This window comes from Eleginops maclovinus, chromosome 12 (genome assembly GCF_036324505.1).
Source record: "Eleginops maclovinus isolate JMC-PN-2008 ecotype Puerto Natales chromosome 12, JC_Emac_rtc_rv5, whole genome shotgun sequence".
Lineage (NCBI taxonomy): Eukaryota > Metazoa > Chordata > Actinopteri > Perciformes > Eleginopidae > Eleginops > Eleginops maclovinus.
The window spans coordinates 9,185,978-9,199,257 of NC_086360.1; the positions used below are offsets into that span (position 1 = coordinate 9,185,978).

The window sequence follows — 13,280 nt, forward strand, 5'->3', positions numbered from 1 at the left end:
TATTTCTTCATTTATCTTGGGTGTCAAAGAGTTATCATGGGACCCCCAGCTTGGGAGGACATACAGTATATTATAATGAGATGAAAAATGTATATTAAGCATGGTAAATCATAGGTGAATTTATACTTACATGTGTTTGTATTATTTCTTGTTTCTCTTTTAGAGAAATTCATACAAATGATTCATCAGCCAGTTTTTTGTTTTTGTCTAAAGGTCAAAAATACTGTGATAACATGGTGACCTCTGTAAGGAACTATTGAGTTATTTTTAAGAGGCATATATATATGCTACCTATGTGGAATATATTGTTGAGACATCGTTTTTAACTGTAACATTATATTACATACAACATAATAGAAAGAAAGACGATCTAAGTTTATATATCTGTTTTCCAGTTTTCCTCTTTTGTTATGATTCATTTGATTATTGTAAAGGCCTATTTTCTTTGCTGATTGTGTGTGGGAAATGTTTAATTTTATTTAGATGAGCGACATAAAGCCACCATCAAAAGGCAGAAAGTCATCACAACGATATTGGTTAGAAATGTTTGTTTAAAAAGGGGCACAAAAGAAAGCACGATCAGTCACACACAGACATATAGGCTAACTCTGTTCTAAACAATAACAACACATTTATAGTAAACAGGTACAACATTTAAAGAGAAGATTATGCAAATTGTCATGAGACGTTCAAAATGTTATAATGTTGTAAAATATTAAATAATTTAATAAAATATAAATTAATAAAACAAACTCCAACTTGACGTACAATCACTGTAGCCAATGAGAAAAGAAATCGTTTTACAGAAAAATACATAGATAGTGTGTGTAGAATATGTGCGTAGGCTATGTGTGGGTGTCCTGTATGTTCACATCTACATCTGTGAAAGATTGATTATAATATATAAAGACCCCAATCTTTCCTCTAAACATGTGAAAAGTGTTTTGGGCTCCTTATCCAGGCTGTCTGTTAAAGCAGTGAGCCCACCGCACTTGGCGCTGATCTCGCGAGAGTGGCCCCTCACAGCGGTGCCTGGGTGATGCGATGCTGTTGCTGTTGCTGTGGGTTTGATTGACAGGAAACATGTCGGTGTGGTGGGAGCGAACCGGGATGCAGCTGCTGCCAAGGGAGACAGGGAGTACCTGCATCCAATCCACACATCAGCACCTTTAAAACCACCAGGCTTTCCCCACAGATACGTCTGTTTATGATGCGCTGAACTGCTTCTATTTAGAAAAAAAACCATCCATTTAAAACGGAGGGGCACCCAATGGATGCTGTGGCAAACCGTGTAGTCCCGCTCGGTATCTTCATATTGTGTTTGATTTAGCCTACAATCAGAGACACCTTGATGAAACAGCAGGAACTACGCGGACTGTTGTTGCAATGGAGTCGACTCTCTCACGGCTCAAACCGCGTCTGTAAACCTACAACATCTCGTTTCATGGCGTTTTGCAGCAGGTTGCTCTGTTCTGTGGGCTTCTCCACGTTTCTTTTCTGAATTATTTTTTTGTTTTTGTTGTTTTCTATTTTTATTTTCTAAGAGCAAAGGGGAAAAAACCGACCACTGCTCGCAAAACTATGAACGAGGAGATGACAAAAAGCGAGGAGCAGGATCTTAGTTTGCAGAAAGCCTTGCAGCAGTGCGAGTTGGTGCAAAATATGATCGACATAAGCATTTCTAGTTTGGAGGGTTTACGGACCAAATGTGCCACATCCAACGACTTGACACAAAAAGAGATACGAACGCTGGAGGTAAGCACCATTTGAGCGGAATGACTGAAATACTGCTGTGCATCTTCATCTAAATCCATACGGAGTATGTTATTATTTCTAGGCCACTATGCATATTTTTCAGTGCTTTATCAACCACAAACTGCTTTTCCACTATCGGTGTTGCCATTGCATTCATATGCAAATATTTCTGCTAAAGCCCACTGCTATCTGTTTAGTGCAGTGCAATAAATCAAGAGGCTACGGGGCTGCAGTGGGCTGTTATAGACTTGCGCATTCTGCAGGTGGCGGGGAGAGAAGGTGGCTCTTCTCCATCAGAATAATATCTGAGGCAGCCGAGGCCTATAGGCTGCCCGTGTTTACAATCCATTACCAATATGCCAGCCTGCGTATCTGTCCTTTTAGCGCAACCAGGCCCTGCTGCTGTTATGCAAGGCGAGCAGATTACTAAAATTGTTACAAAATATCGTTATCCATTTAATTGGCCCGTGGGGTATTCCGTAAATTGCGTTACGTAAGCGCCATCATATCCCCGTGTTGTGTTTGAGATGTCAGATTGTCCGTTTTTAGACTACTTTAACCAGTCCCCCCCCCCCCCCCCCCCCCCCACCCCCCCACCCCACCAGTGAGAGGCTGTTACGGGACATATAAAATGCCATAAAGTGCGATAAGGTCGCTGAAAACTCACTATTGAGTAGTGCAGACAGCACACCATTGAGGGCCTGTAAGAATGTTATTATGATGCCTCGGGAGATTAAAACAAATACCATTAAGTGTGATAAGGTCGCCATAAACTCAGCACTGAGTATCTGTGTGTACCATCAGACCACTTTAGGTCCCAGAGGGAATATAATGAGATATTACATACAAATAAAGTCGCTTGTGAGTGCCTAACCCCAACCCCACAGGAACATGAAGCTAAAATATGTTATACAATGGATAAACACAAGTTTTAAATACTGTGTCTGAGCTTTTAAGTGAAATTTGCAAGTGTTACACAAGCATGGGACATACATGTAATCCAAGAGTATGAGAACTGAGTCAAGAACTAATGTTAAGTACATATGTTCTGCCATGAGCTACAGTGGGGAGATAAATGTTCACTATGTTCCCCGAATACCTTGCAAACCGTTGTGGGTACTAGATTGTTTGTTGTATCACATAAATATTGTTTTCGTATTACAACACATAGGTATTAGCCTGGCAGATTTTGGGAATGGAATTTCAAAGATTTGCTTGATTGGGTTATTGTTTTATCTTTTTATGGAAATGTTTTTATTTGGACATGGTTGCAGCTTTGCCTTTTTTTCGATGAATCCTTAGCTTTTTCAAAGAAGTAAGGATACTCCAACATCTGTTTAACTTGTCTTTTTTTAAAAAATTTTAAGAAAATATACATTGGCAATCAGTAGTGTAAAGTAACTAAGTAGATTAACTCAAGTTCTGTGCTTAAGTTCGGGTTTTTCAATTTGTTTTTATCTACTCCACTACAATTCAGAGATAAATCGTGTACTTTTACTCCACTACATTTATTTAATACATTTAGTTATTGCTGGATGAATGATGTGAAATATAATCAACACTTAAATAAGACATTATTTACACCTGGAGTAAATTCACAATCTACCCTGCAGTATACAAAGTAATTAAAACTAGCTGCACCTTTACCAGCTTTGACAACACTTGCATGCATCAGTATTTATAATCAAAATGTATGATATATATTATTCTGAAAGGGGCCAATCTGCATAATGAGTACTTTTACTTTTAACTGTGCTACATGGCTAAAGAACTATACAAGGTTTGAAGGGGATCAGACACAGAATTGTAGTCTGATCATTTTGGGAACCTTCTTTTGTCATATTGTAACAAAGCTACACAAACATAAAAAAGACAATGGTATTTCTCACGTGAACACTGATGGTGAAGGCATACAGTAGAAGTTCAACTAACTTATTAACTTGTCACCTTTAAAAAGTGATGACAACATGACCAGGATAAAACACTTGCTGTGCCATGTGTGATGTTAAATGGATCTTGCAGAGTTGTTGTCGAATATTGCTGCTGTCTATAATGTAGTAATGCAGTAATGTTTGTATCACTTGTTCTACCAGACTGACATGCCACAAGCATAATGATAATGTGAAACATTTATGATGATTGCAGGGAATAATGTCGAAGTTGAAGCCAATTGCAAGCTTGTGCAGATATTACAGACTCCAAAACATTCATAAGTTATTAATTTGTTTATACCTGATCTATTGAATTGAATTAGGGAATGCACTGGGGGGTATATTGTTGTCTTTGTTATACAACACACCAGTGGAACATCTGGCCTCTCTTACTGTAGTTTTTCCTCTGTGTTCTGCAGCAACATATCTTGACCATATAAGTTTCTCTCTTATGGCTTTCGCACCCTTAGTCCCTTACAATTTATGAATTGTTGTCTACACTATAAAGTTGTGTCACTCTGCTCTTTTAAGGAACTGTTTCCTATACCTTTCATCATTGGAGATGTTACGGCTGTTGATGGACAAATTATACTAATTGTGTTTCATAGCATTTCAATCATGTCTCCCAAGCTATGTTTATTAGTGAAAGCTGCAGTAGACTAACAAAAAATACTGTCCAAAATAGGAGCCAACATTATGAATCGTGGGGAAAATCATATCAGATTAATCAACCCCCTCCAGACATGTTTTTAAGTATGTGACAATAAGCTACCATGATTAATATTTTGTTTATTATGGCTTCCCCCCCAAAAAACTGGATCTGGCCCCGCCCACACCTGCTCGAGCTAGCTGAAAGGTGCGCACTGCGAAGCGTGGCCCCTGAGCAAGTTGCTTTGCGGTCTGGTCTGTTTTCTTCGTCAGAAATCACCCGAGAGCGTTAGCCATACATGTTTGACTCAGATAAGGAATCTGCACCTAAATCTGCCTAACTATTAGCATGGTAAGTGTAGTTAGCACGTTTTATTTCGCTCATGTTGTTTGCTAACCTATTAGCTTAACTAGCAGTGACTACCACAGTGCTACCGTTTGTGAAACAAACAAACAATTTATTTATTTTTGTAGAGATGGAAGGAAATTCCAAGGTGAGTTTTAAATTAAAAAAAAACTGCACACTACCAGCTTGCTGTCAAAACGTTTACTATGGTAATACTAACTTTCAGTGTATTGGCAAGTCGACTCTGCGCTTGCAGCTTTCAGGTTTACTATAAGTGCCGGTGTTCTGATGCGCGTGACTTCTTCCTTGTTCTCCATATTTGCGCATTAGAAAGCGATTGTCTCTTTCAAATATTTGACATAAGGGTGCGTTTGAATATCATATTCTAGGCAATTGCTGACATCTTCCTTTTTAGTAGAGAATTGCGAAAACAACTCTCTAGTGACAAACTGCACAGATACAAGTCAATAAAGTCAAGGTTTCAAGGAGAAACAAAATGTAAGAAAAGCACAATTTTGTTTGTAGGTAATGTGCAATTTCTGAAGTTGCATTTACAGATTTGCTTTGAACTTGAGGGCAGAATAATTCCACAACACGTCTGACATATGACCTTACAAAGTTGTTAGTAGCTCAAATAATTTGCTTGTTTAAACATTCAGCAGAATAAGTATTCATTGAAGTGATGTGTCTGGATGAAAACCAAGCTCTGTGCTTTATTGTCTCTCTTGCTTTGTTAGGTGATGGAAATCAGTGCACAATGGGTTTATCCATGCTGTTTGGCTGAAAACAGAGTTGACAAGAAAAGCTTAATTTAAGAATATTGATTAATGTGCTGTCACTTTTCATATCTCCTCCTTTGTTTTAGTATCATCATTCTTTGCATCTAAGTAGTGAGTCTGCAGTTAAGGTCCCAGTTTACTGTATATCCAATCTGTGGTTGCCTTTTCTCCATGATGACTTAGTTTGGTTACCGACAGCCTATAGCTTCAAATGAATCATTAACAGTGAGTCATTTAGTAAAGTCTCACTTGTTTAACAGCAACTTAGTTGTATCTCCATGTTTAAGTTTTGGTTTAATACTCATTTGTCAATGCTGTAACGTTAGAACTTTTGTTTGCTGCTTCTAGGACATCCACAATGTTCGAAAGACACAGCCATTTGCAACATTTGTATGAACTGTATGCCCACCAGACAGAATAATAGAAACACCAACATGAATTCAGGTCAGAGTGAGATATTTTGGTAGTCACGTATTGTTGTGGGCTTCAATTCTTTTAAGTTAAGGCTACAATCACCTTGTAAAACACATTTTATCAATACCCAGGAACCAACACAGAAATGGCTTTGGGCTACTGCAGTGACTGAATATAACTTCACTTCTTTCTGTATTACTTATTTTATTTAGATGTTTCACAGCAAGATCAAATAAAAAATGCAGAAATGCAACAACGCACTAACTCCTGAGAACCGTTTAATCTTCCTCAAATCCTCTGAGTTTTAGAGCTTTTAGGATGGCAGTGCTCTTATTGCCTCAACGACAAATGAGTTGTCCTTCGGGGGTTTTGATGAGGATCCCAATAGCGTCAGCCATAGGCAAAGCCTTCCTCGTTAAGCTGCCCTGGTCTTCTTTGAGAGTGGTGTGTATAAGAGATTCATCTGTGACATCTCTGTTTTCCATCCCTATTATTAACCTATACAATCCAGATTGAGCCTCAGACACAATTTGTTAAAAGCGTTGGGCACTGACCTTGCTTTAGCCAAAAGCTCTAGCGGCATACATCATTACCTGGATGAAGTGTTAATACCAGTTTCCATTAATATTATTATGCATTCTTGGCGGTAGCCCTTGGATACACTGGAATGATCCACGCACATGATGTGTTCTTTTATGCTTTTATAGAAATGCAGACACATGATAGAGCATGACATGTGAGCTAATTATGTATTTCATGGATCAGAAAAGAGAGAAGGTCACAACAAGTGTAGCATCAGCTTTATTTCTTGCCTAAAAGGGGGAACTATTGTATATTTTAAAATGTAGCTTAACAAGGTTATAGTTTTCATTGCGCTTAATGCAAACTACGTCACACAAAAGTATTCCTGGCAATGTCTAGATCTGATGAAATTAAACACAAAAGATGGATGTAAGAAAAGTTTATGGATTCATCTCCTCTTGTCTGTGTCAAACTACATGCTGACAGATTTTGTAGGAATAGGAATACGGGCTCTTGTTTTTTTGGACAGTCTCTCGTTTCTCAGTTTTGCTCATTTCCTTCAATCATTTGTGCATTCAGAAGTTACAAGTATAATTCAACAATCAATGTGAAAGGGTTCAAACTTAAGTTTTGCATATGCATATATACATACATAGTTTTTATCCATTTTATTCTTTTCTCCAGAGTTGACGACAGATAACACTGCACCTGCATGCTTCACATTATTTTGAGATGCCCTGTTAAAATACTTTTAAAAGGAAAGAGGGTCTTCACATTCATTTTATTCTTACTGTGCCCATGATCTGTGATTTACATGCAGACCTACAGGAAAAACCTAGACTAGACACATTTGGAAATTCAACATCATCCAGCATTTGTGCTCTGAAACCACAACTACAAGTTCATCACTAGGGGGACGTGTAGAGTCATCTGTAATGTAAATGTTTTAGTGTGAGTGTTTGAATCGTTGAGCTAGCTAACTAGCATACATTGTCACTATCTGCTAACGTTAGCTTTAGCCTTCGTTTTCGAATTGTTTTTTTCATGGGCATAACGTTACACACAATCACATATCAATATTCATATGTTATAGATCCTATGTTAAGGCTATAAACAGAGGTGGGAGTAACCGAGTGTAGGAATATAGCTAGTCTGTTACAAGTAGAAGTGCTGCATTAAAGATGTTACTCAAGTAAAAGTAGAAAAGCAAATCATCAAAATGTACTTAAAGTACCAAAAGTTGTCATCCTGCAGATTGGTCCATTTCAGAATAATATATATGATATGTTTTGATTATAATTATTGGTGCATTAAGTTGTTATCAAAGCTGGTATAGTTTTAATGACTGTGTTTTTGAGTATTGGCAGGGTAGCTTGTGAATTTATTCCAGGTTTAACTAAAGTCTGATTTAAGTGTTGATTATATTTCACATCCTTAATCCAAATCTACAAAGTAACTAAAGGTATTAAATACATGTAGTGGAGTAAAAGTACACCATTTACCTCTGAATTGTAGTGGAGTAGAAGTACAAAGTAGCAAAACATCTGAATACTCAGGTAAAGTACAGGGGGTTCTGATTCTTGTCATCTTTTTCATACATGATAAGTTTGCATCCCTGTTTTAAGTTGATATGGCAATCTTGTTAACAGGCAGTTGCTGATTTACAAATCCAAAAGTTGCAGCAAAATTATTATTATTTTAGAGTTGTGTTTCTGGCATGCATATGGCTAGTGTAAGTCCAGTATTTTCACCAGCTAGTTTCTAACTGTCACTGTCTGCTGTTAGAGGCTGAGAAAGTTATGCAGTGGGAGCTTTAGTGAGCTACCAAATCATTGGAGTATAATTTTATATTAATCATACAATTATGAATGATTTAGTCTTAAAAATCATGATGCTGATGAGGGTAAAATAAGTGGTTACCTTTCTTCTCTTTCATGAGTGTAATGTGCTTACCATCCTTTAAACAAACAGAAATAAGCAACTAATCAACTAATAGTAACCTTTGTGATATATTTTCCGGTTTCAACTGGTTTATTTACTAACCAGTTTCGTTTGGTAAATGATCAGGTACTTTAGTATGCTTCAGCTCAGTAGGTTATATTTGGGAACCATTTATACTAAATACATATAAAGGTGTACATTTTAACTCGCATGACTTTTCGGGCCTGTTTCTCATAAAGCTGCTGTGGAAGTTATTCTGCTGCACATTAACTAAGTGTTTCGGAGTATCTGGATTAAGTGTAGCGTTTGTGAACATTTCAATTTAGCTCATTTGCCAAATGGGAATAGCACCACATAAACTCATCTTCTCCAAACTTAAAGGAACAGTCCAACATTTTAGGAAATATGCCGGTTTACAGCATTTATGTCAGCCATAGTAACAGTGACTTTAGAAAGTACATCCAATGCCCCAGGCTTTTTATTTGTTAGGTTTTAGTGTTGTCAAAATTAAATTAAATTTGACCCTTTCTACCCTTAATAAATGCAGCTCTATTCACTTCTTGTATGTTTGGAATAAATGTTACTTTAATTCCTTTCATTTGCGACATGGATCTCGATTCAACTCTATCCAAACATTGGGCATGACCTACACAGGAAAGCCATGTTCCGAAAGCATTGACTTTTACATTTTTGTAACACGGTGGTTAAAAAATACAAGCAGCATTATCAGTTGCATGCCTAGCTGTCCAAGCGAAGACAGAATGTAAGGATGATAAACTGTTGAAAACACAGATCATTTTTAGCCTGTGTCGTGCTAGTGTTAGCCTGCTAGCCCCAGCAGCTTATGCCTGTGCACCTGCCCACAGTATTCCAACAGTATGTTCATTCCGTTCTGGTTTTGGCCAGAGCAATGAAGTAAAGATTTCCTTGCCAAAATCTGCTCTATCTGTAACTATAGAATGGTGAGGCTGCTTAGTGCTTGGTTAGATGAGGAGCATTAAACTAAGCCCGGGGTTCGGACCAGGGGTTCATCTGGACACATACTTCTCACCGATACTGTTAAACATGTTATTCCAGTATGGCCCACTTTCGATTGTATTCCTTAAGAACAGCAGCTTTCTTCTAGCAGAAGAGACAGAGAAGTCATATTCAACTCTATGAAGAATTAATAGTTCACCTCTTGAAACTGTCTGTGTGCTCCAGGTCAGTCTCTATTTTAGGTTTAGAAAGAGGCAGTTGGTGTCAGGTGTTATGCGGTAAATACTGCTTGCTAAATGTTGAACGTAAAAAAGAAAACACACTTGTGCAAGACGAGGGATTTATATATAAAGTTGGTGGGGAATCAAAATGGAGAACACATTGATAATGAATGTGGGTCCTTGACTTAGCTGTACATTCTAAATAGGGACGAGAGATAATTTATTGATGGAATTCGAATGGAATTTGATTGTGAGGAAAACATATACAGGTATCATGACATGCAATTAGTTGATTAAATGGGTAGTAAAATGCACCTACTAACTTTAATTCATATGTGAAATATTTTGAAATAATTTAAGATGCTTTTTCATCACAGTACCACTCAGTATATGTAAATAGACTTTAACCATATGGTTATTTATAGACCTTTTATTCATTGACTTAGCAGATAATATTTTATCTCATGGTGTATATTCTTCCAATGCCAGGAGTTTGAGACCCTTGATTTTAGCTTTTTGTTTTGTTTTGCAGGTGTCTCTGACTACTGATGGTACAAATAAACGTATACACTATTCTGAAAGAAAGATAGTGAAAGAGGAGGTCTGCACGTAAACACTGTTGTTTTTTGAGTTAAATTCTGCTAAATGTTAACATCCTCAAAAGAACTGTTTAGCAGATATACTGCTGGCCTGTTGCTATCTTAGTTTAATCTTGGTAATCTTGGCTGACATTTGCTTACTAGCACTTAAAACACAGCTGATGCTGCTGATAGGAATGCTTTGCAGGTGTTTGGTCATTTAACAGTAGTTGTTCAGATCAGGCAATAACAAAAATGTTTGTTTAGATATTTCAGTTGGTTGACAGAGAGCTCGGTGGTAAGAGCTGGCAGCCCATGTGCAATGCCCACTGCCATCCATGCGGGTTCGACTCCCGAGCTCGCTTTAAAAATCAGGCAATGTCCTCGCCTCTATCTCCCCATTTCAACACTGTATAAAATACGGCACTTTCTATGTCCACTAATACATTCTTTCAGTCTCGATAGAGCTAATATAGCGTTGTAACTAAGCAAGACGTAAGCAGTGGTTCAAGCATATTCTGAAGTAAAAGTAGCAAAATTGTAAAAATGCAAGTTATGCATTCAAAATTGTACTTAAAAAACGAGTTAACTGTAAAATGAACTACATTACAATTAGATATTGTTATTAATGATACATAAATATGTGAGTTAGTGATGCAGATGACCACACTGGAAATATATGCATCACCTTTGTGTTCAGTTTGTAAGTTTAATATAAAACTAAATATACTCTATTTTCTGTGTAGAATCTGTAAAGTAACTATAGCTGTCAAACGATATATTGGAAAGAAATGTATGTTCGCTGAAAATGTTGTAACGGTATACATTGGTATATGTCATAAATACAGATAATGCTGCAAATCACAAGAACACCATTGTTGTTCTTCAGACCAGCAGTTGAGTAAATGTACTTAGTTAAATGACAAAAGTAGCTCTGTCATTATTTAAAAAGGGATTTTTGTTGGAAGCATTTGGTATAATTAATAAATGGTTCCATGTTATACAATGAAGACAGGCTGCCTTTCCAAGTCCCGAATGTTTATCTGCCTTGTTTGCATAAAGCATGCAATGGGTATATTAGACTCTGTTTTGCAGAGATTTAAAAAACTTTATAAATCTTGTGCCAAACGTGCCAATTTATTTTCTCTATTGAGGATCAGAACATTTATTTTAAATCACACTTATTAATGAACTAGTTACAATATTTGACCTTCTCATTGAGATAATTATTCAATGAATTTTGTTTTTACAAAGACAGTTCATTGTATATTCACAAAAATAATTGTTGATTTATATATCTAAGATTTATTTGAGATCATTTTGTCAGATTAAGTCTTTAATACATTTTGCATGATGTAAACTTTATTATTATTGTTACGGTACATGGGGAATGGAGTGATCTGCATGTGGGTTCAAGCTGTATATGATACGTCACTACACTTACTGTAAAACCTATTCGTTGGTTTCTAAACGCAGGAAATATATGGGTAACAAGAAGTGAAGGGAAATGAATAAATCTTGTTATTTTACTTAATAGTAGTAAATCACATACATTACAAAATGAAAGGCTCAACTCACATTTATTTAGCTATTATTAAATAAATATGACTTGGATGTGACCTCAGATCTGCACCCACCCTTTGTAACCTCTTTATTTGTCTGTTTTCTATTTATTTCATGCACAGGTTCACTGCCAGGTCACTGTGCTCTCCTCTCTAATATGGAGGCCTATTTTCCAAGAAGTAGCTTTTTAATTAGCAATCTTTTTTATATATCAAGGAAAAAAGGATGTATTGAACAGAGCACCATCTTAAATACTATTGCCATTAGAGGAATGGGCTATTAAGTGCGAAAATACTTCACCTGCTTTCAACCTAGAATACAAGTGCTGACATATTGTAAGAGAACAAATGTGGGGCTTCAAAAACTAAAAACCTCCCAAAAATGTATCATAAAGGAGGCAGCTAATTTTCATACTTACCACAACTTTGATCTCTGGTGCGTTTAACAGTTTTAACAGGATTCAATAGGCTGTATACATGCATTTGTTCAGCCACTTTTCGCACTATTGTGTGTTTAAAAAAATGTTTTTAGGTATTGTTGGGCCAGAGATTGCCTTTATTAGAGATGTATAGAGTATAAAGGGAGAGACAGAGGGGAGGACATTGCCTGAATGTTCAGCTGGCTCAGGATTTAAACCAGCCTATAGCCTACGCAGCGGTTCACACATATGCTACTAATGTGTTGTTATTTATTGTCAATCCTGCTTGTGATAACAACAGGCCAAGTAAACAACACTATGTTGTTCTGATTCAACACTGACATATTTTATGATGAAGTGCTGAAAAGTAAATTAAGTCTGTGTATAATATAAATCATATCAAGCGCTCTTTATTCTGAAATTCATAATTAATTTCTTCTTCTACAGTACTAGAGTTAATGCAATTTCAATGTTGTGCAGGACCGTACTGCTTTAAACAAATCAATAGCTATCATATTATATCTTATCTTTTATATTGATAGTTAAAAATGGGTTGAAAGAAAATTGTCCAGCCCTGCCTCACTGTATTGATCCCTCTTGTTTTCAGGGGAAGTTGGTGAAGTACTTCAGCCGCCAGCTGTCCTGTAAGTGCAAAGTGGCCTTAGAGGAGCGCAGTGTCGAGCTGGAGGACTTCCCTCGCCTTGGACACTGGTTCCGCATCGTCAACCTGAGGAAAGAGGTCACACAGGTAATACGTCCAGCCACATATGTTTTTATTTCTTTTATAAAAGGACATATTACATCCAGTTAAAATGTAAGCTATTCTTACTTAAATTAAAAAACAGTTTTGATGATGTACAGGTTAGAGTGCTGCTTAACCAAAATATCATGCAGATGTGAAAGCTAAATAACAGGCTTTATCATTTTCAACATTAAATGTGTCACCTGCCTGTGTTTACCTTGTTTTCTTGAATTTGCTTTGTGTGTTATCTGGTTTTAGTTTAGTGTTTGCTTTTGTGATATGCTAATTATAAACTACACTATGGACTTTTTTTGCTTGTTGACTTTTCCTTCTTGTCATTTATACATTTGACTTTCAAGCAGTAGCACCAATCACTGCAGGCGTGTCCTGAGCTGCAGCTCCTCTTACAGCCACTAGATGCTGGCTGCAAGGAAGCTTTTGTCT

General features: G+C 36.9%; 1 protein-coding gene across 3 annotated transcripts in view; it reads left to right on the plus strand.

Moving 5' to 3' along the window:
• Nucleotides 1-1,057: 1,057 nt before the first annotated feature.
• The window catches only part of ksr2 (kinase suppressor of ras 2), an 86,987-nt gene continuing 74,764 nt past the window's right edge, over nucleotides 1,058-13,280 (plus strand). For all 3 annotated transcript variants that reach the window (XM_063896266.1, XM_063896265.1, XM_063896267.1), the window contains exons 1-2: nucleotides 1,058-1,755; nucleotides 12,702-12,842. In XM_063896266.1, the coding sequence (XP_063752336.1) occupies nucleotides 1,582-1,755; nucleotides 12,702-12,842 (315 nt within the window). In that variant the 5' untranslated portion in view covers nucleotides 1,058-1,581. The remainder of the gene's footprint in view (nucleotides 1,756-12,701; nucleotides 12,843-13,280) is intronic.